The sequence below is a fragment of the Linepithema humile genome, chromosome 7, assembly GCF_040581485.1.
Source record: "Linepithema humile isolate Giens D197 chromosome 7, Lhum_UNIL_v1.0, whole genome shotgun sequence".
NCBI classification, from domain to species: Eukaryota; Metazoa; Arthropoda; class Insecta; order Hymenoptera; family Formicidae; genus Linepithema; species Linepithema humile.
Window position 1 is genome coordinate 13,051 of NC_090134.1, and position 24,815 is coordinate 37,865.

Here is a 24,815-nt window from a genome sequence, read left to right on the forward strand (position 1 = left end):
TTTATTTATCTATTTAAAGAAACGGCACGTAATTGAAGGATGCAGGAAGAAGAAGAGATGGAATGAAATTTTGTCACCCTGTTTTTGAAGCAATCTTTAATATAGCAACATAGTCAGTCTTACAATAATAAGCCAAAAATACAATCTATATCAAGCTTGACGGGGAGCGGGCAAAGGTTTCCTTCTTTCTCTCGTGGCATCTTCGGCGACGCTAATCGCGACTGAGAATCTCACAGCGGGGAAAAGCTCGGTGCTTTCACCCGAACCCCTCGAGAAATTTTACAATTTTACACATAATTATAATCAGTATCACGTTCGCGAAATTGTAGGTCCTGCTTTCTAACGACTGCGGCTACGCGTAACTAATAAGATGCATGTGCTCGGCTTCCTTTCTCTCTCTCTCTCTCTCTCTCTCTCTCTCTCTCTCTCTCTCTATCACGACAACGGAATGGTTATAGCCTTGAGACGAGCCCTTCGTCATTCAAATGGCAAAAATTCAAGTTCGAAAACGGACTCCTACGTCGCGTACCAATTTCTTTTTTTCTTTTTTTCGCAGCGACTGCTAACAATTTCCCTTATCATTCTCGACGATGGCAACGATTGGCTTTATACTACCAATCATTCTCAAACAACATTCGGTCGCTAATCGATTTTCGCGTACGCTTCCGGATTCAAAGCCCTCGCATTCAATTCCACGTACAACACTCGCACATCCCGAATTTATTATTCTGACGTTCGTGCCTCGGACCTAAATGAAATATCAGGACAGGAGGAAAACGATCGATACAAATATATAGATATATTATAATATAATAGTTATTTGATGAAACATTTAAAGCCTTACAATAAAATATACAATATGTGTGTCGTCGTATTCGTGTATGGGCACCGTGTGTCGTGTGTCGTATGTTACTTCGTGTTGGATTAAGTGTATCTTACGTGTTAAAAGATGTCTCAAAATATGCAGCCACATTTATCGCATGATTTTTGCATTTTCATTTTTTTTTGTCTTTTTTTCTTATTCAGATCGATACGTTTTCTTGATAAGATAGTATTATGTACTTTTGTGTGTGGACTGAGAGATTCGATACGGCAGTAATTCTTGGCGCATTCGCACGCTTCTCTCGCGATCGAGATTCGCGCGCGAGATATCGTCGACACATACCTTCCCCCTCGTCCGCGTCTTTTTTTTCTTTCACATTAGCAGTTTGTATAATATAGATATCGGTATACAGAGCTAGTATCAAATCCTAACGAAATCGGCTACACCAAAATTGTTCCAACGTTCCGGAGAGATATGCACATTTTGTTCTGCATCGGCCAGCTCCTCCACCGAGCCGCGTTCCATCGAGGATACGCCCCCGAAATCTTTTTGTTCTTTTATTTGACCTTCTCAAAACTCACACGAGAATCCTCAATCTAATCTTTCGTTTATATTACTATGAAACCTCGTTCAACAGATCGCCGTTAATAACGCATCGCTCACTATTATTCGCATAAAACAGTCGACTATCATGCCGTCGAAAAAAATATAACTCGAAGGTTCGAAAGTTCGAGAAAGAACCGCAATGCGGATTCAACGTAACTTATCGGACTGCAGTCACGCGTTCGGCATCGTAAAGCGACACAACTTTATTCACGCGATTCGTGTTTATAATTAAAAAATGAGGCCTTGCGTATTTCACTTTTAGACAGTCGTTTCTTCTCATTAAAAAAAGCGATATACTCTACGACACTAGTTCATTAAATTACTCTTCATGTACATATGTTGATGCAACGTCATTAAATATGTTTATAAAATTTCATTTAAACAATAAAGTTATACTCGGAGCTTTTAAAGTACATTATCAATTCGTACATGTGAATAAAAACGATGAGACATTGTACGAGCATACACGTCCGGTCTTTTCATTGAAACTGATTCGAAATCTCGCATAGAAATGATAATACGCCAACATTCGCTAAGATAATTCTCAAAGCACTTCTGTGCCGAGTAATGTCTCTAGGCTTGTCACAATCCCAAGCCATAAGTAATCAGTCTAATTAGATTTTCGCTTAATTAATTCATTCATGTTACATATCAGTTAATTCTTATATTCAGATTACATATCAAATTTGATTGTTATCCAAAATCTTTAGCGCACGCAATAAACATTAACAAATTCTTTATTCTTTATTCTTAAATAGTTTTGCATTGCGATTTGCCAAAACTCACTCGAAACTCACTATTTTCAAAAGCGTTCTCGTTGATATATCGTTGCAAAGATCAATGCACGTGATCTGTAAGTAGAGATCGAATTATCCCGATTTTTAGAAAAATACTGACTGCGATAAGATTTTAGGCAGTTACAATGAGATGCTTCAATTTTTTTTTTTTTTAATTTTTTGGTTTTTACGTAGGAAAAATGTCGAAATCTAAAATTTTACATAAGAACTATGAAGTATGAAAGAGTATGAAAAAAAGAGCATCCAAATTCCAGCGAAATGCCCCGTGTATATAATGCTAAATATTAGACTTTCATGGCTATCGTTAAAATTTAAAAGGATATTTCACCGTGACAATAACATCACGATGAATAATAAGATGGCGTAAAAACATCTTTAATACATAAAATTTACATACGAAAGTAATGCAGCTACGCATTTAGCTTTTATCCACGGAAACTCGATTTCAGCGTAATATGTTATTTCATCCCATTAAATTACAAATAGAGGTAATATTATATTAGTGTATGAGAATGTTAGTATATACCGTAGTAGCAGCGATAGTATTCGATACAAATAGACAGAGCCAAGTAAAAAGCTGTCGGACAACACAGCAATTATTAAACCTCTTATATTTCTGTTGTGTCTCTTTTATGAGCTCGATTGATTTGATAAGTACGGAAAGGCTGATACATCCATTTCCTACGATGATAATAGCGATAATAAAAAGAAAAAAAAAAGAAAAAATCGAGCTGCCTAATGACCACCTGGTATCCAACAGTTCTTCACTCAACTCTTCGCAAAATTAACCATTTGGTCGGTGTGAAAAAATAAACATAACGTTCTTATATTCTGTAAACTACAGTGGACCGCATCAAGATTGTTATTTTTATTTGGTTGCTTCCTTCGTCCTTATGCAATATGCTGGTTGAGTCTCCTCGACGCAAATGGAGAGGAGAACAGACACATGCAGATGACAAACGGTGACAGAAGAGAGGGACGTCCCGTTGGGACGTGAAAGAAAAATAATGTGTGAGTACCTTACAGTGCTAAATTGAAAATTTCGGAATTAATATTCATATCTCACAGGCAATCGCCTCGGAGATAAGCAATGAGTCGCCTTCCCCCCCCCCCTCCCGTTATATTATTAGATTGTACGATATGAATTATATAGTTTTCCCGTTATGGATCATCTGCATGTAAATTCTGCGTGATATTGTTCGTGGATTATACAAGTTGAATTCAAATTCTCGTTCTCTTGGGCAATAGCGATGGATCTCTCTCAGTAATAGTAATATTTCCCGGGAATTCTTGATGTTTGTGGATATTAATTTCTTGTCTTATAGGATTAGTTGCTACTGCTAATTCAGCTAGATTCCTTTTCTTTCGAATCTGAAACAAGGAAGACAAACAAGTCGTTAAATAACGTGACCAGGGTTATCGCGTTCCCAAATTCTACACCCGCGCTATTTCCTTACCGCTATCAGATTTGTCCTCGGAGGTACCGTTTGTCAATTCAGACTCCTTCTTCTTCTCCCCCTCCTCCGATTCTACGCTAGACGCCTTCTTCTCCTCCTGATTCGCGGCTTTCTTGTCTTTCGCTTTGCCCTTAGCCGGCGTGGCTGGTTTGGGCTTCGGCTCCAGACTCGGATCCAGCACGATCTTACCGATGTTCTTGCGATCGTGCATTTTTTGCATGGCCTCGGGCACATCCTCCAGCGCCCATGTTGAGTCCACTACCGGCTTGATCTTGCCCTCGTTCCACAGCGTGTATACTTGATTCACCGCTCGTCGGACGAACGCGTGGCTGCCGTGTTGGTACATCAAGTGGCGTAGATTCAATCCGGACAATGTCTTGTTCTCGTCAAACAGCTTTATGGGCGACACTTTGTCGACTTGCCACCACTAAACGACAAACAATAACACGTATGCATGTTACGATAACAGGAACATAATACTAGAGAAAGATACATTAAGGAAAGTTTTTAAAAAGTCAAATTTTTGGAAAATTAAATATTCGCGAAAAAATATCCAAGTTTGTAAAATTTTACAACAAAACGTTCAAAATCACAAATATATTTTTTTGCAAAATATTTTTTTCTTCAAATAGACTGTAATGGTACATTTGAAAATCAAATTAATTTGTAATTCGTAATTAATGTCATTACGTACTGATCGCGCAGCGGAGAAGAAGCTCTTAGTTTCCCCAGTGACAACGTTGCTGGATCCATAAAGAATGTATTTGCCCATCGGCTTTAAAAGGGCGTAGCCCTTGTTACATTCTTCGCCGCACAAGCAATCCAGGACAATGTCTACGCCTTCTGGGGAAATCCTAAACAATAAAAAATGTGTGAAAAACGTGCAGAATTCTCTTTAGACTCGCTGATATCAAATTAACTATATCTCAATATACCAAGGTATATTATCAAGCATATAATATGCGCGGTGTCGTTTACGTACTTTCTGACTTCACTGCTATAGTCCGCGCCACGTTCCAGAAGATGGTCGATAGTTCCGGCGTTTTTGAGGGCTTCGTGTTTGGACTTGCTGCAGACACCGAAGATGGTCACGTCCTTCACAGTTTTCGCGAGCTGAACCACCGCTTGACCCTAAATTGGAAGAAAAAATAAAATATTTTTCACCGCTGCGATCGATATAAATTTTTAACAAAAATCGAGAGCCATACGAATATATTATATATTAAAGACAAAGTAAAAATACGCTCAATTGCTACTGGTAGCAACGCAATTGCCCTTTTTTCTCCTCTTCCTTCTCGCAAAGCGAGGCACTTTTTGTCGAGAATATCCAGCTACGCGTCGAATACACTCGTCGTATTTGGATGCGTGCTCCATAACGCTATGCTCTGAGAAAGGATGAGACGGGATTAAGAGAGAAGGAAGAAAAAGAACGGCTGCGTGGCACAGCCGCCCGAGATTTTCAACAGAAGCGGCATACATTATTTCCGAGAATCGCACTCGTTGCTTTCCATTTCTCTCCGCCCCTTGTCGAGAATTCGATACTCGGCGACCGATGCCGGCCGGCCCAGAGCGCTCCGGGCTTGAAGAAGAGTATAAATGAGAAAAAAATGAGCAGCAAGAGACAGGGAAGCAGAAGGAGAGAGAAAGAAATAAAAACTGAACAGGCGATCCGGAATCCTTAAGTAACCGCAACAAATTGTACGCATCACGAGAGAGAAAGAGAGAGAGAGAGAGAGAGAGAGAGAGAGATGCGTGTGAAAATTATGCGCAGACGAGGAATATGTTTCAACTTTTTTATAATTATATCACGCTTCCAGAATCCTCCAAAATTCCAAAATCTCCATAGTATTCGTCATTATCATATTCATTGATCTAAAATAACTATTATAATCTTTTCAATTATTCTAAAATTATTATGAAAAAGTTTTATATATGAAACCTTTATAAAATACTTTATAGAAATTCGCTATCTTCACTAATGACGCATCACGAACCGTAGAGCGAAAATTTTTTCTCACGAAGACAATGACTAATTAACATTAACCGATCCGCAACTTGAAGGACAATGTCGCCTATCGTCCTTCACTCAATTACCCCCTCCCTCCCCCCCCCTCTCTCTCTCTTTCTCTCTTTCGCCTGTTCGACATTAAGGATAAAAGCGATGTACATATCATAGAAGTGATAATTCATATCGCGCGACAACAATGGGTTATGCGCGACTGAGAAAAACGCGACCGCGCGTTGAAAAACGAGCACTTTTGCGCGCGATTCCCTGCGCATTAAACCGGTCACGTAAAGAAAAGCTCTGGCGAGAAGAGAGCACTCGACTCGCGAAAGATACCACTTTCTGATCACGTCGGAGGACTTTCCCTCTCTCCTGAATCTCTCAGACAGATCGCGTCATATCTCTTTCTCTCTGCCGTCTTTTTGACCTTCTTCACGAACGGCGTCGGAGTACGCTCGGTATTCGAAAGAGCTTTTACACATCCCTGACAGTCGAGACGAATACATCGAACACACCGTGTGAATGCAAGTGTCAGCAAAAGTGTTCACCGTACATTCGTAAGAATATTCTTTCATAAAAGTAGTCTCTCACTCGATATTATTCCTAATATAAATAAACAAGGGCTTTTTAACGATCGGTTTCAATGACTTTAACATTAGAAAAAACGGAGGAGTCTCTTAAACCTTGTTTTGCTCCAAGATTAGCATGTTTCTTAACACCAGTGGAATATTTTAATTTTATTATAAACGCAATAATGTTTATCATGGATACATAATTCTGATTGTACTAATATCGCAAAGGTAAGGTTGTTTAAGAATCAATTTTGAAGAAGACGCATAAAGCTCCGTCTTTCCAGTATTAATCCTCGTTCAATTAATCCTTTGTCTTCTCCACAACTATAATTAGAGACGACATATCAATTAAATTTCGTGGACCATTAATCTTGATATAATAACATCTCAACAAGAAATTATAGCCGGCTTGAGTGACACATGAGACTATACACGATCCGGGCCCTTTAATGAAATTTTCTGCATTTATTTTATTTCGTCTGTTTCTATTCTGAAGTATAGACAATGTAACAAAGTGAGACAAAACAGAGCGGAGCAAAACTCGTCGCGAAACTAGCTCGAGATGTAAAGTTTCTCTTCTTGCATCATGTATATAAATAAATGTTGTAAAAAAGCTAAGACGCGTAGGGAAAGGACTCTAATGTGATAATATGTTCTTTTGACAACGCGGATCCCGACACTATAATAAAAGAGGCAATTTATTATAATTGTGTATGTAAGAAATATATCTTTCCCTAAGTACATCTCTCGCGCTTGGACTTTAAGTAGCTCCCCTCTGGCACAATTACATCCAATTATCCAACAGAATGTGGCGCGGGAACATCTTCGAGAAGCATTCGGAATAGAGCCCCGCTCGTTGCGGAAGTCGGCTTTAATTAAGCGCTTCCATAAAACATCGTGGCCGTAACGAGGCGTCTACCGATCCAGATAGTCGGTCGTACACGTGGCACGCCGTGCCACGACAACGGTGTGAAGGAAGCTTAACGCCGCGCCACGTGGTGGTAACGTGTCGGTGACGATGGTGGTGGTAACGTGTCGGTGATGATGGTGGTGGTGATGGTGGCGGCGGCGGCGGCGGCGACGGTGGTGGTATGGTCTCAGACGGGCGCGGTCCATGACGGTGGTCGATGAGAGAGCGAAAGGTTGCCAGGCAACCCTCACACCCCATACGATCCGCACACTGGCATCCCCCGTAGATTTCGCCTTTCGTCTCAACCGTTTGGGGGAGGGGGGGGGCAGGAAGCGGCTGGCGGGGGGTAGTTTGCCACCAGTAGTTGGCTTCGGATGTAACCTGTTGAGCCGTATTGATCCCGACGTTTCTGTCTTCTTCTTCTTCTTCTTCTTCTTCGTCTGTTTCTCCTTTTCGTTCACCGTCGGCTGGTCGAGATAGAAACCACCCCGCGTGGCCAAAGAACCCGGAAATATTTCTTTGGTACTTTAACCTTCTCGACCACCCCTTTTGCCATCGGTTCGTGCGATCACCGCGCGAGGATATTTAACAGTCTCAAACTGCGGACGTAGAACTTAAATTGATCTTCAAATCGAATAAACAGACGAGTCTGGAAAATTTGATTTCGCCTCAACTCGCCTGGAAAACTTTCGCGAGGTGATTTCATTTTTCCGCAACTCGGATGAGTTGCATTGAAATTTTATATTTCAATTGTAGTATAAAATTGATTAGCCTTTTGCAATTCTTTACGACGAACTGTCCGATATTTACCGATATATGTCATAAAAGTTAAATTCCCGTTATTCTTGTGGTAAAATGTAACGGATTTAAGGAAAAACGATGTATGTGCCGCGCGTCTTTCGGGGATAAAGATGCGCGCGGTTTTCCATAAAACGGTTCTGGCGAACTATAAGCAATAACGTTAATGCTTCCCGGCGATTTTAGAACCCGGTAGTGGATAATACTGCCGCTTATATCGGTATTCGTAGTGTTCCAAGTAACATATACACGCGTCGAAGACGTCAGCCATTCGCATTTACGAGCGGAATGTCTTTGCGCGAGACATTAACTCGTTTATACACATGGTACTGCGGTGAAGCTGTCCAAACTCGCAAGAGTGCCTCTTCGCGGAACACGTTATTAAACACTTTTGTGCGCTAAGGGCTCTCATCGTTCTGTTCACGTAATGTCACTTTGATGATAAACCGCTGTAGAATTAAAAAATGTTATCGCGCCGAGCATTGTGCCATAAAATTTAATACAATCGCGCGCACAACAAATATTAATTGACACAAATTGACACAGTAAATATAATATCGTGCATTCAACGTGAGGAAAAAAACAGCTGTTAATACACGTTGTCAAAACACTCGGTTTATCATGCATGACTGAACACAATAATGACAACATCCTTAACACTGAAAGTACCGAGCGCGAGGGGTTATTTGATCCTTTCCAATTTTCTTTAATTTTTGCACTCTTTAGTACAAATATATAAATATAAAGCGGAACAAGCGGAATCTTTATGACAACAGTTACAATTGAAAAGATATGATTAAAAAAAGGCATAATAGCAATATCTTTAGTATTGAAACTCATCGAGGCACTATTATAATAAAGAAGAAGAATGTAATTAAAAACAAGCCATGACCGAACCGCGTATAATCGAACATAACAATTACGATACATCCATAAATACCTACATCGAGGCCCTCGCGATAAAGAAGAAGACGAGAGAAGAGGCCAATGTAATTAAAAAGGCCAATGCATCATCCCCGCCGTATCTTTCCAGAGAGCGACTCTCCTCTCCGCGACGGAAATACACAAATATAAAAGAGAAATTCGTCGAACTTACCACACCACCGCCAGCGCTGTGAAGCAGCAGGCTCTTGCCGGGTGTGAGATGGGCCAGCTCGAACAGCAGAATGTAAGCGACGGTGTAGTTCATGGTGATGGCGGCCGCGTCGAGATAGCTCATCCCGGGCGGTAGCGCGAAAACGGACGTCGCCGGCACGGCGACGAGCTCCGCCCACGCTTTGTGATCAGGAAGGGCGACCACCCTATCGCCCACCTGTTAAAAAAGCCATCGTTCAATCAAAACAGCAATTTACGCTGCGCTACAAATCATTTTCAATTTAATACCGGAACATCCACGAGAGGTCGTTGACTGTTGCAATATTTTCCGCGCTGCATACGCGAGATGTTATCGATATTATATGTAATCTTTTGATTTTTACGAGTTTTGAGTGTTAGCCCATCTATATATATCGTTCTATTTTTTTTTATCGACAAGTCAAAATGCAAGTTCCCAAAGCGTGTTTCGACGATCGAAACTAAAAAGGAACAGAATGTCTTTGTGTACTGCCTTATAGTTTGATAAATAAAGTACTTTTACTTTCACGAAATATGTTTGTTTACGAGCTTCACGTGTATTATCGAATCATCGAATAAAATGGTTCAGTGATTTTGCTCTTCGTCCCCTCTTTCAAAGACGACGAGGCGTCTGATCGAATTAGGGTTCTCACCATAAACGCATTCGTCTTGGTAGGCAGGAGCAAGCTGCCATTACTTCCGACCCGTGCGTTCGAAGAGAGAACACACACACACACACACGCGCGCACACACACACACACACACACACACGCACACACACACGCACACACTCTCTCTCTCTCTCTCTCTCTCTCTCTCTCTCTCTCTCTCTCTCTCTCTCACTGGCAAGACAAGATCGCCGGTTTTACACGTGCTGGCCGGATATCTGACCCCAAGCGCGCTCCGAGAGTTCGCCCGCCTGCCTCCTTCTGACCTCGAAAAGACTTTCGCGAGTCGCGAAAATAGATCACCCTAAGCGTGCAAACTCCTTTACGGCCGGCGGGGCGCCAGCTGGCGAAAAACACGCCGCAAGGAAATTCCACGGACCTACATCAGGAGCCACAATTCTCGAACGTAATACGAAAATATGATAACGAGAGTATGTTGCCTCGGGTGTACAGCCTCGTGGCGCTTTATCACGTAACAGTATGAAAACTTTGCTCTGACGTAAAGGAATAATTTAGTAAACAGAAACAACCTCGGTGAGGAAGAAGGTAGCCTCTGATTTTATTTACGGCGCTATTCCAGCCGCGAGCACGCATTTCAAGTGCTTTCGAAATAATTTGAGTCGCGCGTGACGTCAAACTAAAAATCGATATAGGATCACTATTTTAATAGGCAAAAGGCAGCCCGAGTGAATTGGATTTGCTAGCTTCTAGTTGCCATCAAGCCCACACGGTAAATTTCACTCGATTTAAATGAAGGGAGCTTGCGCCTTATAATCTAATCTAATTACGCGCATTTCCGTTTGCGAACTAAATTCTCAACACGCTTTATTTTTGCTCGTGCCTAATAACGTTCGACATTATTTATTGAGCAACCGTTAATCGAATTCTAATGAAAAGAATAGAAGATGAATAATAAGCGACAGTTCATACAGCGCAGTCGTAAATACGCGATACGTTTCATAATAGAATTCTCGATACACATAAGACATATTTACAATTTAAGTTTGGGGAAGCCAACTTATTTACAATTTAAGTTTGTTTATCCGTGTAATCAGATTCATTAAAAGTTCCATACTTATACTCACTTTGAAGTTTTCGACTCCCTCGCCGACTTGTTCGATGTCACCCGCGCACTCCGAACCCATGATGAACGGAGTTTTCGGCGGCGAGTCGATCGCGCCTTGCCTGGCCATCAAATCTTGGAAGTTTAATCCGCTGTAAGAGACGAGAGAACCTTTGTTGAGTGATATGTAACGTTAATCGCGATATTTAACACTACGGAAACGGAGCTTTCCGGAGTATATTGCTCGAAATATATCATCAATTTGTTCTGAACTTTGACGTTTATTCGTGTCATTAACTGCCATTAGCAATAGAGCAATAATAGCCATTATTAATCATCATTAACATAACGCAGGAACGTGACGTAGTATTCTAGAAAATTACTATCCCGATCTCGCCGTCGCGACCGAGGATTTCGAATCTTAATTTTATGGACGGACGGACGTGCTCGTTTTCGATGAAACGCGTAGCCGTCCATACTGTAATATAACCTCGGGAAAAATTTCTTTATGCAATTATAAAATTCTACGCGGTTTTACGCGTATCCGCATCGCGCCCGTACACACGTGCATGCGCTCAGCGGTGCTTACGTGGAGGAAAGAAGGGGCAGTAATAGAATGCTTCACATGGCAACGAGTTTACTCTCGGCTTGCACAAATACACAAGCAAAGAGTATAGTTGCCTTATCCCTACCGGCCTAACTGACAGGAGGGTACGAAAGCGAAGGCGCCACGACGCCTAGACCGATGCCTGGCGTCGCACGCAACGCGCGACGGCACCTCCACACGGCCGTGGCGTCGCGATGCTACTCATCGACATCGAGGAATATTTACTATCGCGCTTTCGACGAAAAAGTTCGTAGCATTTCGTGCCTTTCGGGGCTGGTAATCGCTGACGAATTTCGTCGAACTCGGCAATTTTCGTGTCAATATATTATTCGGTTCTTTTTTGTATATCGTGCAGCAAAAAATCTAATAGACTCGGTAAGGTATTGGAAATTCGAAAATCGAAAGACGAAAATCTAATAATAATCTAATCTAATAAAATGACTCACCAAATGTACAATGTAGAAAAAAATTTAATGAGTTTTATACAAGTTCAATAAAATATACAAAACAAGTAAATTTAATAAATTCAGTAAAACACATAGTAAAAGGATGTAAACTTGCTAGTTACAGTCGCGTTTAGCGTTTATTTGTTAACAAGCTGCCGGTACCGCTGCACTATGGGTGCCTGCGAGATATGTTGTAAATATTGTTATCGACTCTCGTGATACACCACGTAACTTCCTGGGGCACCGAGCACCGCCTGACGAATCACGCGCAAACTCGATGAAATTTTGCTCAAGGTTAGCGAACATATCTCGCGAATGCCCACACGGGCGTTTATCGCGGCAAATTTTTCATCTCATTTCATGTCGGCTAAATGCTTCTTTCTCTCTCTATTAAATGCATGTTGAATCCAATTAATTATTAAAAAAAAATTATTACTAATGTAATAATCTTTCTAGTAACAATTAAAGAATTAACTTTAGAATGAAGAATTTATATTTATAGTTAACAGACTGTTAATTCTATTCAAGCAAAGGGGAATAATCGCCTCAGCTCGTCAAAGTGTGATATGCTGCAACTGCTGCATATAAGATAGCTCGCGTTCTACCGATAACATAATGAAGGAAGTTGCGGCCAAGAGAACGATACACCGGAGAGTAGAACTTGGTCACGAGATTTACGTAACAACGATCCTACCGTATCGCTGCTTGTTGCGAACCATCAAACTCCTTACGGGATTCTCATTAAACTAACAATATAAGATTAAATTATTTCGCTCTCCACGATACGATCGAGTAACCGATTCGACAGCTCTCGAAATGCCGAAGCGCATAAATAATTGACGATTGTAACAATTCGCAGATACAATAACGAGTTTACAAAAGCATTGAGCATGGTTATCGATACGCGATATATCGCGCCGATCGCGTACGAAACGCGCGCATTTATCCGTCCATTTATCCAATATAACACATATAACGCACGCCGGGCGGGGCGTAATATGCGGAAAATCGCGCGACTTACGCATCATTTACCGGAGCGCGTACACTCGCGTTTCCCACCGAAGGACGATTGAATTTCGAGCGAAAAGTAGAAATGCAGCACAATGTGATTCTATTCCTCGGCTTATTGGCAGGTATAAGCGTCCGGCAATGCCAATCGCGGCGCGTCGGATTAAGCCGATTCCATTAAATCCCTCCTGACGCGGAATATTCGCGCGTCTGTTACGCGCCTGCAAACTTATCCGTATATTCGCGTTCTCGCGCAGGGCGTGGCGAAAAAAATTCGCCGAGTTAAAATTAGCGAGATTTTATATAGCCGTAAAAAAACTGGCGCGCTGAAAGAAGGGTCGTCGCAATTAATGTTACCAGCTGTTTCTCTGCATTAAAGCGTAGCGATATAAAACATAATTTCTTCCCTCCGCACATCTCACTGCGTTTTAACGTTTGACTTTGATGAGCGCGATCTAATGTGACTGCGGCACGTAACACGGCGTGTCGTAAATAATAGTTCACGATAGTGTTGAATTATCCAAATCGAAAAACAGAGAGAATGAGAGTTCGAAAAGAGAAACAAGTTCGAAACGAAAGGACAATTGAGATTTCACAATGAAATACTTATTAATATTAATATTATATCAATTATCATTGTTCGCATATTGTTCTATAAAAATTCCAGAATGCCTTGTTTCGGAATATTCTGTACTTGTATTTGGTTTAGGGTATTCAATTGTACGTAACAAGCAAGTGTCCGACAGAGCGGTTTTAAGCATCGTCGTGACCGCGCAACTGATTCTATCAATCGTTAATACAAACTCGTTGAGCACAAATGCGACAGTTAAACGTAATAGAGTGCGGACGCGACTGTGGTCGAAAACAAATTCCGTTCCACAAAGATAAAACGGCAGTATCGAACGGCAGTCTGATATAGCGTAATGAAATTCTGGTCGCGCGGCGCGGCGCGGCGCGTCGCAATCCCGTCGTTTGGCATTGTCGTCGCAGCTAGCCGTAGATGATGCGCGTGATTTAGGACCGATCGCGTCACGCGAGACGCATCCATTCACCGAGTAAGACATTGCATTACTGTCCATTTACTTTCATAATTTGTCGTACTTAGGGTCGTTTCCGCTCCTTCCGCTCGCCCGGCTGCACGAGTGCGATCGCACCGAGAGAAAAACGGTTCGTTCCGGCCGCCAACGGAACATTTGCGTCGTTAACATCATCGTCATTAACTCTTTCGTGGTATCCAACATGTGTAATACACAACTCCGTGGTTATAATACGTGAATAAATTTATAAATACTCGCAATGAATAATTTGTCGTTGTACAATCTTCAAGCTTTAAAAATAAAGAATTAAAGCTGTAAAATTTGCTCTCTGCGAAATGGCACGCGTGATAATGTAACAATGAATGCTAATCGAATTCATTTCGAGAGAAAGAAATCGAATATGTAGATATATGTAATAAAATAAATGAGAAACAATTGTTAGAAAACTGATCAAAATTTTAAATTAAATTCAGTTTAACAATATCCTCAGTATTTGTCCAGTCAAGTCATCAAAGTCATAATTGCGAGGACAATGTTGTTCGCGAAAGACTAGATTGGGTGGCACGAATGTAAATAATGATTCGGACTTTAGACTAATTTCAGTAGAATCAAACTAAAGAAGTCGAGTAACGTGAGTCTCCTGTTTCCTCGATATAGCCAACGATTCTTACCTGACAAATTTCGCCGTGGGAACCAGAGTCACCACGTTCCCATTGAAGGGTCTGAAAAGGGACACGGGTGCAAGGACAAGGGAAAAGGCTCAGAAGTTACGAAGCGAAGAAGTGACGGCTTTCGCGGACTACGATCGCTTAATTCCTTTAAATTGCGTCGAATTGAGGGGAATAATTTTCTCCATTCTTGGCAAGAGAGGCAATTGAACGGACGGACTGGACTCGACGACGACATGCAACGCACCCCAGGGTCACACAAAGCCGCGCAAACTCGACGCAAGACACGCACAGTATACAGGGTGTCTCCGATCGACCGTTCGAAAAAAAAAAAAAAAAAAAAAACACTCAAGTTGATAAATTCTCTTTGATATCGAACAAACATACGAAAGCATTGTCACGACACTTTTAATAGATAATTTTTTCCAAACACGCTCTAAACTCGTATAAAATATTTTTCATGTAAATTCTAAAATAATTTTGTTTTTCGGGTACAAGAGATATCTGTAGACCAAATTTCAAAGTTGCTGTTAATTTAAAAATTGTTATAAATTCAAAATTGTATTTTATCAATATTCGAGGAGGTAAATTTATTATTTTCTGAAGAAAAAATACGAAATAAAAGTCAAGAAAACAAAATAGGTAGATATTAAGCAGCTGGTTATTACACGATCCTAAGATTATTTCTCAGGTCTGAAAAATTCAGCCGCGACCATTTCCAGATTAAAGGATAGCGCTGTTGATCGGAAACACCTTGTATTGCAGACGTTTAAGGTACGAGGGCTAGACGCAGTCGTGCGTCGCCCTTTAACCGCACGCTTCCACCACCGTCGAACGCTTTGCTCGTGTGTTATCCGTAGATACACACGTCAATCGATCCTCGGAGAAGACATCGAGGCGCCATACAGAACCTATAGCTGTACATGGCCGAAATCAAATGCACGAATCTCGCGTGACTCCCGTGATCGGCGAGCGTTTGAGCGAGTGAAAGTGCACCCAAACCGCCGCTGCGGTATTTTCCATGCGCGCGTGTCGGAAAAAACAACATATACGTAACACCCTGCATACATACGTACAAACCGAACGGTATGCGCGCCGCGGGCATTACGCTGATATCGGCGTCAGTAACGTTAGCTTATCGCAAAATGGTGCACAAATTTCCACGTCGTATTTTGTTCTCTCTCGCATCGAAACGCAGTTATACTAAATGTATTTCGTTGCGTAACACGGAAGAAAGAACGAGCTGAGCTCAAGCTAATCAAGAGAGGAGTCACTTTTTACTTTTCAAAATAAATTAATGAAAAATTACTGGATTTTATTTTTATTAAGAAAATGCATAAACTTCTGTCTTTTTTTTTAGTATTGCCAAACGAGTATAAATTATATAGAAAATAACGAGCTATAAATAAGGACGGAATATTACGCGTGACGCTTGATCTTCTTGCGATTTATTTCGCAAAGTCGCGGACGGATGAGCCACGCCGTCAATAACTCCCGCGCTAGGCGCTTCATTATTCGAGATAAGCCGGACTCTGATTTCATTAACCTAAATCTGCAACGTGAGAAAGACGAATGGCAAATAACGAGACACGGCGAGAAAGTCGTAAACAAACAATGCAAGCGCATTGTGGCAGGACGAGCAAATAATCTTCTTACGAGCATGTAATTGCGCACCGAAACAAATAATTCGCAAAGTTTATATTGCATCAAAATACCAGCGAGAGTTAACGATATAAAGAATACGCTCGAATGGCTTTATCGTTACATCACCGAGCAAATATAATAAATACGGAGGCTCGGTATCGTCGACCGTTAAAAACCAAGCGTTAAAAATCAAGAGTCAAAGTTGCAGAATTCGTTCTCATAATCAATAAAGTGACATGATTGCGACGATCGTCTCTAATTCTTAACTGGTAATGTGGAATCTCTCAGAGCTCGGAGCTGGAATTTTCCTTCTAGTTCTTGTTTGTACGGAAAATTAACAAATAATTCTAGATATTAATTTCAATACAATAATTATTTTTCCTATTTTTATACATTCCTATATATTTTAGATAATCGATAAAAATAACGTATACTAAAAAAGATTGTTTCAAAGAGAATCTAAAAACAAAGTAAGGAGCTCTCGAAATCTCTTGTCACCAATTTTGTCGAATTTTTGCATATCATCAGAATTAAAAAGAGATACAATGAAGGTTAAATTCGCGACCGAGGGGAGAGTGGAAAAATACGAACACATGAGCTTATACTCTCTTTTTTTCACTTACTATTTCTCTCTCTTTCTCTCGGAAAAAAATTGCGCGATGGCAACAATTATTGTGCACACGCACGACGGATGACCCCGCCGGTCAAGCCGCCAGCAGCAACGGAGTTATCAATTGTTTTCAGACAGACCCGACGAGAGAGAGGGGAGAGAGAGAGAGAGAGAGAGAGAGAGAGAGAGAGAGAGAGAGAGAGAGATATGGAGTAGCTCTTTGTTTTTCATCGTCATCTCTCCGATGAGAGGCTGCTGCACTTTTACGACGACGGCAAACTGTAGGTGTGCGCGTAAGTCGCGACTAGCGCGACGGATTACGTCGCGTGTAGACGGTGACTCGCGCGAAACGGATCGCGTAATCGGGTGGATGTAACGGTGAAAAAAGTACGAGCTGTGCTCGTAGCTAGGCTGACGTTGATCGTAAGGAGAGGGTTAGAGCGCGGATTAGTTACGCATGCAAACGCGCACAAGTGTGATCCGCCGCAGGAGATCCAATGTTGCGAGTTGATCTTACTTGTTTGTTCTCGCTCGGCCAGACCATGCTTCTAACACGCGCGGTATTTAGTTCACCGACGCTTAACATTATGCTAAATACTCGTGATGACAATGCGAGCTATTCCAGTGCCGATATATTTGCAAAACAACAATGTTGTTAATAATCAATGAATCAGATTTGAAGCAGCTGACAGCTGAGTTTCTCAGCCGCTACGCCGTACATTAGCGGGCAGATAAAAAAAAAATAGAATCGAACAGTTAAGACAACAGCTGCGAGTCCAACCCATACTGTCGTATTGTTTTTATGAGTCATGAGCGCGGCACTGACGTTAACAGGAGTGACATTTCTGCGGCCGCAAGCTGTTTCGTATATTGCTCCGCAAACAATTCCTATCGATCCAATCGATCAATTTTGACATATGTTTACACGAATTCTTGCATTCATAATTTTCTAAATGTTACATTATAGATTTCGGTCTTTATCTTCGAATCTTGCATAATTAATGAAAAATCCTTCCAATCGATTCGAAGAATCGATCGAAGAATCGATCGGAATGTGTCAGATCACGTATAAATAAATTCTTTGTGCGACGCAAGAATGTCGAAACCAATCCGTTGCGGTGATGATCGATGAGTCCACCGATTTGTATAAATGCCGCAGCTGACGCATCGCATTGATTGCCGCTTATTGACTGGAAAGGAGCTGGAAAATACTTGGTAATCTAGACGATAACCCGAGACACGGCGCGACGATTAGTCGGTCGCTCGCTACGCTCTTCGGCGACATACACACGTGAATCATACGATGCGCGCGCGATGAAAAATTCCGTCACGGGCAAATTGCGGCGACGATCGCTTTTTGCATATTTCAAGAGTCGCCGGCTGGTGCTATCGGATATCGCGCTACGTGCGCAGCGCGAGCTCTCTGACCGATATGCGCCCCTTTGTTGTCTATTTGTTCGGTAAAACTGCACGCACCGAATGCGCAAATATGCGTGCGGAACGATCATCAGATACATGCGCAATAGAAACGCGAGAAACCTGCGCGCGAAAAACGCGAAAATCAAACGGAGCCTACTATATCTTCTCGATTGACACAAACGCAACGCAACAACTTGTCTACGTACATTCGAACTGCATTCGCAATTGTTATCACGCCGACAAGTCAACGTTTAACGTACATTGTCCTGTGGAGGATATCAATTTGATTATCAATCAATGCCGTGAAATTGCATCGAGATAAAAAGAAGAGAAGATAAAGCGGTAAAACTTATCGCCACTTTTCTTTGGCGAAAGGCTTTTCCCAACATCCGCGCGCGCGCGCGCGCGCGTGTGTGTGTGTGTGTGTCGCAAGTAGTAATTTAGTGTGATTCATCCGACGGTACATACGCACCGATAGATCTATGGGATGTCCGTATTGATCGAACCACACCCGTATTTCCTACACCCTCTACCCGCCACCCTCCCTTCCTCCGGCCCTTCCGCCCCTCGCACGCACGCGAATGTCAACGTAATGTGCGTGCGCACAGAAATCGACGTAATCGTTTGTAACCAAAAAGCTCTATGCAATACGTTTCTTTAATTCAATTGTGATCGAAAAATGGTCCAATAAACTTGAGATTGTGAAAAAGAGAATTATACGGGAAAAATATATTACTTTATTATTAAGACTGATAATTCTAGAGTTTCTTGGAAATTACCGATCGTCGGAGATTGCATAAAAACGTGTCAATTTCAGGACTGAACTTGACATCGACAGCTGCAACTTATGCATGTGATTACGATTTTTTCCGCGAATATGATAGCATAACGCTATTGAAATCGAGATAAATCGCGCAAGAGATAGAAAATTTCAAGATCCAAGGAATGGCACTAATAATAGAATGTAAGGATTTTGATTCTTAATGAGATTCTCAAAAATTGAAGGGATTAATATCTCGAAATTCCAAACCCGAAAGTAAATCCAAGGATTTAACGATCGATATTCCAGGGCTTGAAAAAATATCCAGAAACTTCGTCGTTTCAGAATTCTCCGAAATTGCGCGAATGCGTAAGAATTGAAAATCGCGAATAATTCTTCCTTGCGCTTCACATGAAACACGGCTAGTGTACTTGATGGTGCAATACGCGCGGATTAAGCCCACGTATTATGCTGTCTATGCGCAAATAGATAGCGCGTGAATGACCGGCGGTCCACGTATAAGTAGATATATGGTATGCAAATCCTCGTCGCGTATTCGGAATTTATACGGACGAAAGCTCGCGGCTTGCATTTTCATGGAAGCAGCGTTTAATGAAAGGCACCATTGTATCTGTCCCGTCCCGAGTTTATCATACTAATGAGGACTTAATATCGCGTTATGGGAAACTTTGAACGGATACCATTCAGAGCGGACGCGATACACCGCCGCGATCGCTGTGTCCCTTTCTGCTCGCGCTGCTCTGCTTCTCCCATACTTCAAGGCGTTTCCAACACACGCCTTTTCATCGTGCACGTTTTTCTTCCTTCCAATTTCTTACAGAGACGCGCTTGGAAAGAAGAGCACTCGTAAAAAGAAGTTACGGAATACACTGGTGAAACGATACCGCGTTTATATGCGCCTTCATATCCTCTTTTTTCCTTGGAAAAAGAAACAACCGAACTAACAAGAATGTGTTATCGCGTTTAAGTTTAAATTTCTGAGCAAAGTCTTTTCTCTTGCAAGCCGCCTTCTCTTCGTCGTCGAAGATATTTATTATACACAGGCTGAGGCAGTTCCTCACCACTTGAACTTTATGTTACCTCTCCGTAGGCACGAACGGAAGAACTATTTTATTCAAAAGCAATCACCCATTTCCTTCGAGGAATAGACTCTGTATGAGTAATCAAGAAAACGGACTTGTAGAATACGGAAAATTATCTACGAATGCAACCGTTTATAATAAAAATTTCATATTGGAAGAAAACGAATTTAAAGTCAAGTTTTTGTAAACGTTTAAATCTAAAAAGTTCTTCTTATTATTTAGTTCAGAGAATAATCGGACAATATATATATATATAACTAAATTGAACGCTAACATGTTTTGTCGTAGAATCGTCGAGAAATTTATTTAGTTTTAGCGAATAATATTCATTGTCAGATTAATGTAAAAATTATTTTCGTATAATAAAATGAAAAATAGAACGACGGTTCGCAAAGTACGGTAATTAAAAGGAAAATATTAATTTAAATATTCCGCTAGTGATATGCGCTTTTAATACCGCCTCTGCTTTCGGACGTGACATCTTAAATTCGACATTTCCTGCGACGAATAACTCTTTCACTACAAAAGGCGTGTGTATATGCGCAAGTGGAGCTCACGCTCACACGTAAAGCGCGTGAATGCACGCTCGACTAAAATGGAGAGTGCCTCAGGCTGCAACGGCTAAAACAAATTTGGCAAGGGTGTGATTGCACTTCGATAAATGATAATGACATTTTGTGTAATTAAGTATATAAAGGCACATACGCAATTAAACTTATCCTTTTTACGCTACATAAAAATTTATATTGTTTTTTAACGACGATCGAAATATCCCATCTTATTACAGAATTATGTGTTTCTGCAAGGAAAAAGATCTTTATACTTTTCAGAAGATTGTTAAAAATGAGTTATCAGCAGCATTCTGTCGAAAAAGGACAACTAAACGACACTTTATTTAGCCGTCTATCCCGTCGTGCACGACGCGACAGGGGTGCGCGCAGTTTAACGAACGTGTCTGCAGTGGAGCAGACAAATTTATTCGTGCCGGCATTGGCAGCGTGATATCTTTCTATAGGGGCTATTTTCTCATCAATCCCAATAGCTTTTATACAACGTGACTCACGCGTGAAAAGACTCCGTGCAGCCTTTGGCGAATCCGATGTTCGTCATCTCTCCCCCGTGCACCATCATCGTCGCCACTGTCTCCGACTGCTCGAGATAAGGCCGGCCTCTTTCAGGATATGAATCGATACATTCATTTTTATTATTGAAAAAGCAAATCGGCATCTTTTGTGATAGAAATGCATTTGATAAATATCCAACCGAGAGCGCCGTGATTCATGAATCGGCGGCAACGCCTACATTTCGGAAATTGATTAATTGATTGTCGATTGAGTACTGAATTATAATATTGCGTGCGAGGCAAACGGACGTTTAAAGGTGAAGTGTATTGTAAAATCTGCGAAAATATAACATAGCTCCACTTAACTTGAGTGTTAACAAATCGTTATTGGAGTGTTTTGATCACGTTCTGTATGCTTTGTGTCGCAATTAAATAAGTACATGTGTCTCTCGTGATATCAAGTATCGGAATTCAACGTACGCACTTCCAGTCGATTATTTTAGCGTTTCGCAAGATTGCGAATGATTCAAGCGGTATTTCGTTAAAAATTGACAATTTGACATTAATGGAAATTTAATGCCGTTGATCCCACACCTAATTAGCACTAGATAAGTTCACACGTATTTTTCTTAATTCCAATTCGTTTGGACGAGCTGGAATCGTAATTATCTATTTACGACCCGCATATGACCACAAGGAGTTCACCGCGGTAGGAAGGCGGATAAATAAGTCGAACATTCTCGGAGAATTTACGTTGATAGCGTCCGACAAAAGAACGGATGTTATTTCATTCTTTCGATGTTGATCTCCCTTTGGGGTCCGCTTCTACGATATAATATAACACATGCACAAAAATGTGCATCGCGAAGAACAAACTCCGACCATGCCGCACCCTGCATGCACGATTTCCGTGACGAAGGTCCCTAACAAAAGCCCGTACGCTCGTCACTCATTTAACTTCAAAGCCATAATTTTTTCATCGTAAATCTCATTTGCTGAAGACAAAATTTTAACAAGATCACAGATATAAACAAATAAAAATTAAAATTCGACATAAATCTAACTTTTGTACATAATACGTGACATAAAAATTCAGATTCTTCAAATAATAAAGTAATAGAAAACAAAATAACGAATGACTCTCGGGTAAATTAGGAAAGTAGGAAATACAACAACATAAATATGTTTAGTTATCGACGAAGACTCATAATACGTCGAATACATGAGTTCGTGGCGCTCCAGTGTTTTAATGGAGAAAATATGGCTTCTACTGTTCCAACTAATGGCTTGGTATAGCGTTAAATGTGCGCAGAGAATATGGAGCAAAATTCCAGCCGGCACGCTCGCTCGAATGCTCGGAGCAGAGCATACGACGAAACGGAATAAAGAATGTGTTACTCACCAGGCTTTGACTCGTATGAGGACCTCTCCCTCGCCGAGGGTGGGTTCCGGCTTCTTCAGAGCTTTGACACTCTTCAGGCCGCCGAAACCGTTGAGTACGATGGCCCGCATGTCCTTCGGCTCCGGCGTGGACTTCTCCTCGCCATTCTCCTTCGGTTTCTCACCTTCGCCATTCTCCTCGATTTTCTTCTCGTCCTCTTTACACTCTTTCGCGGGTTCCTCCTTGTCCGGCTTGGCGGCTGGCGGCGACGCCGCCGTCGTTTCCTGCGGTGGCTTCTCGCCCTCGGCACTCGGGCTGGTCTCGTTCTTGTCTTCTGCCATCTTTTAGTTTAACCTCTTCTCAGACGCCCTGAAACTCTGAAGCTACCGCGACGTCCTTTACCGCAAGACTGAGAATGTCCGCGACAACCGCGATACAGGGATACGCGTCAAGGGAGCGTACGTGTTGTGTTACCGTCCGCGATCGCGAAGCGACAGGCGGAGCGGAGAGCAAACGGAGAGAAAGAGAGAGAGAAAAGAGGGAGAGAAAGTGCCCGTTCGTATGAGTAATCCGGCTTGACACGGGTATATCGCTTACGATCCGCCGCGTATGCACTCCACGAAAGCCGCCGTCGTTCTGCGCGAAATTGTACGCCACTGTGTCAAAGGCCGCTTCGTTCGTCAATGCCGGCTACGCCGGCCGGTAACGCGCGCGATGTTGCTGTTGCTTGGCAACCTACCAAACAGCCAATCATTTACCAGCTCGTTCGTATCGTACCGGACACATGCGCAATTCGGCAGATGCCGCAGCACGACAAATCGCAGATGACACGTCCTACTCCGCCGTGGTGAACTAGTTCCTTTCTGTCGAGTCTTCTTTCCCCCCCTCTTGCAACCCTCAATCACGCGTATTATAACCTAAAAATTCGAAAATACAACAACTCTCGCTGTGTTTCGAGCAGGACTATCGATTTCAGGCGCGATGGATGTATGTACACGATGGATGCCGCGCTTCATAATTGCAAATCGTGCGGAATGACATTTGCGAAACGCGAGGCGCCGTCTGATCTTGATGACGCTACCGTATAATTGTTTCTATGAATAATCGAAGAAAATGGGAGAACAAAGTACGGGGTTCTATCGCGATCGTCAACGTCGTTACAAATCTTAAAGAACAAAATTGCGAATATCGCCTAAAAAATTTAGCATTGAAATACATTTCATAACATTCTTACTGCATGACTGAATAGAATAAATTGTTATAATGAGTATTTAATATAAAAAATATAGCGAATATAAATAAGTAGAATAATTTATTTATCCTATAATTTTATCTGAAACTTTTGGCAAAATTTAAAGGTTTGATGTGTAAAGCAATATTCGAAGTTTTGGAAATATTGTATGAGTCATCAGTGAATGCGTCTCGAAAAACTCTCCCAGACAAAATTTCTCATTAGATTCTTGCGTCATGTGGAAATATATATGAGATGTTGAAACGCATTGTAGAAAAAAAACAAAAACAAATTTATGACAATAAAATATCATCATAATATAGCTATTCTATTTATGTAAGATGCAAAATTTTAACATATGTTACCTTATTCACGTTTCGTGCGTATATGAAATTAAAAAGGTATATTAAATTGCATAAAAATAGCTAATAAACTTTTACTGCGTAAACTAATAGACATAAATATTTCCCTTTTTCTACTTTTTATGAGCTATACGAATATTCCAAAGTCATGTCGATAAATGAATTTCCAGAATATAGAAGCTCATGTTGAATATTTACAGGAATAAAGAATTTCACGTTAAATCAATTCTAACAATGTAACGCAATAGCGATTACAAGCGTCGGTACAGTTCGATTAACGGAGTGTCATACGTGGAGTAGCTGGAAGGAAAATGCAGCGTGGCCAAGGAGGAACCCAACGTCACCGATAAAATAAAGGAATTCCTGCATCGCGCATTCACTTGTGCGACGAACCGACGATCCATTTGTCAGGCACGAGACCTCGACCATCCATCCCTTCGGCCATGAAAATTTGCTCATCCTTCTCATTTCGGCATCGTATACACTATACGTGTGGCAGACGTGAGAAAGTAGTGCCGAGCAGACGACGCCCGAAACGAAACGTGTATATTACTACGCCACGCACGGTGTGCGTAGGCTTTCTGTGCACACGCATACGCGGGTGAACGCGTGCGCGTCCTGTCGTTTATCCGTTCCTCGATTTAACGAGAAACACGCCTTACCA

At 41.5% G+C, this 24,815-nt stretch overlaps 1 protein-coding gene across 1 annotated transcript; it reads right to left on the bottom strand.

The window, feature by feature from the left end:
* Positions 1-79: 79 nt before the first annotated feature.
* LOC105678516 (synaptic vesicle membrane protein VAT-1 homolog-like) lies at positions 80-23,786 on the bottom strand. Its single transcript, XM_012377935.2, has 7 exons — positions 22,580-23,786; positions 10,835-10,964; positions 9,065-9,280; positions 4,666-4,814; positions 4,378-4,537; positions 3,684-4,110; positions 80-3,597 (listed from the first exon to the last, which is right to left on the bottom strand). The coding sequence occupies exons 1-7, from the start codon at positions 22,897-22,899 to the stop codon at positions 3,572-3,574; spliced, it is 1,428 nt and encodes a 475-aa protein (XP_012233358.1). The 5' UTR covers positions 22,900-23,786; the 3' UTR covers positions 80-3,571.
* Between the last annotated feature and the right edge of the window lie 1,029 nt (positions 23,787-24,815).

Bases quoted from the DNA above. Each gene is read 5' to 3' on its own strand.
- LOC105678516 (XM_012377935.2), bottom strand. From the start codon at position 22,899: ATGGCAGAAGACAAGAACGAGACCAGCCCGAGTGCCGAGGGCGAGAAG. The intron at 4,111-4,377 runs GTACGTAATGAC...TTTGTCGTTTAG, and splicing joins TCTTCTCCGCTGCGCGATCA to TGGTGGCAAGTCGACAAAGT. The intron at 3,598-3,683 runs GTAAGGAAATAG...TCCTTGTTTCAG, and splicing joins CGAGGACAAATCTGATAGCG to ATTCGAAAGAAAAGGAATCT.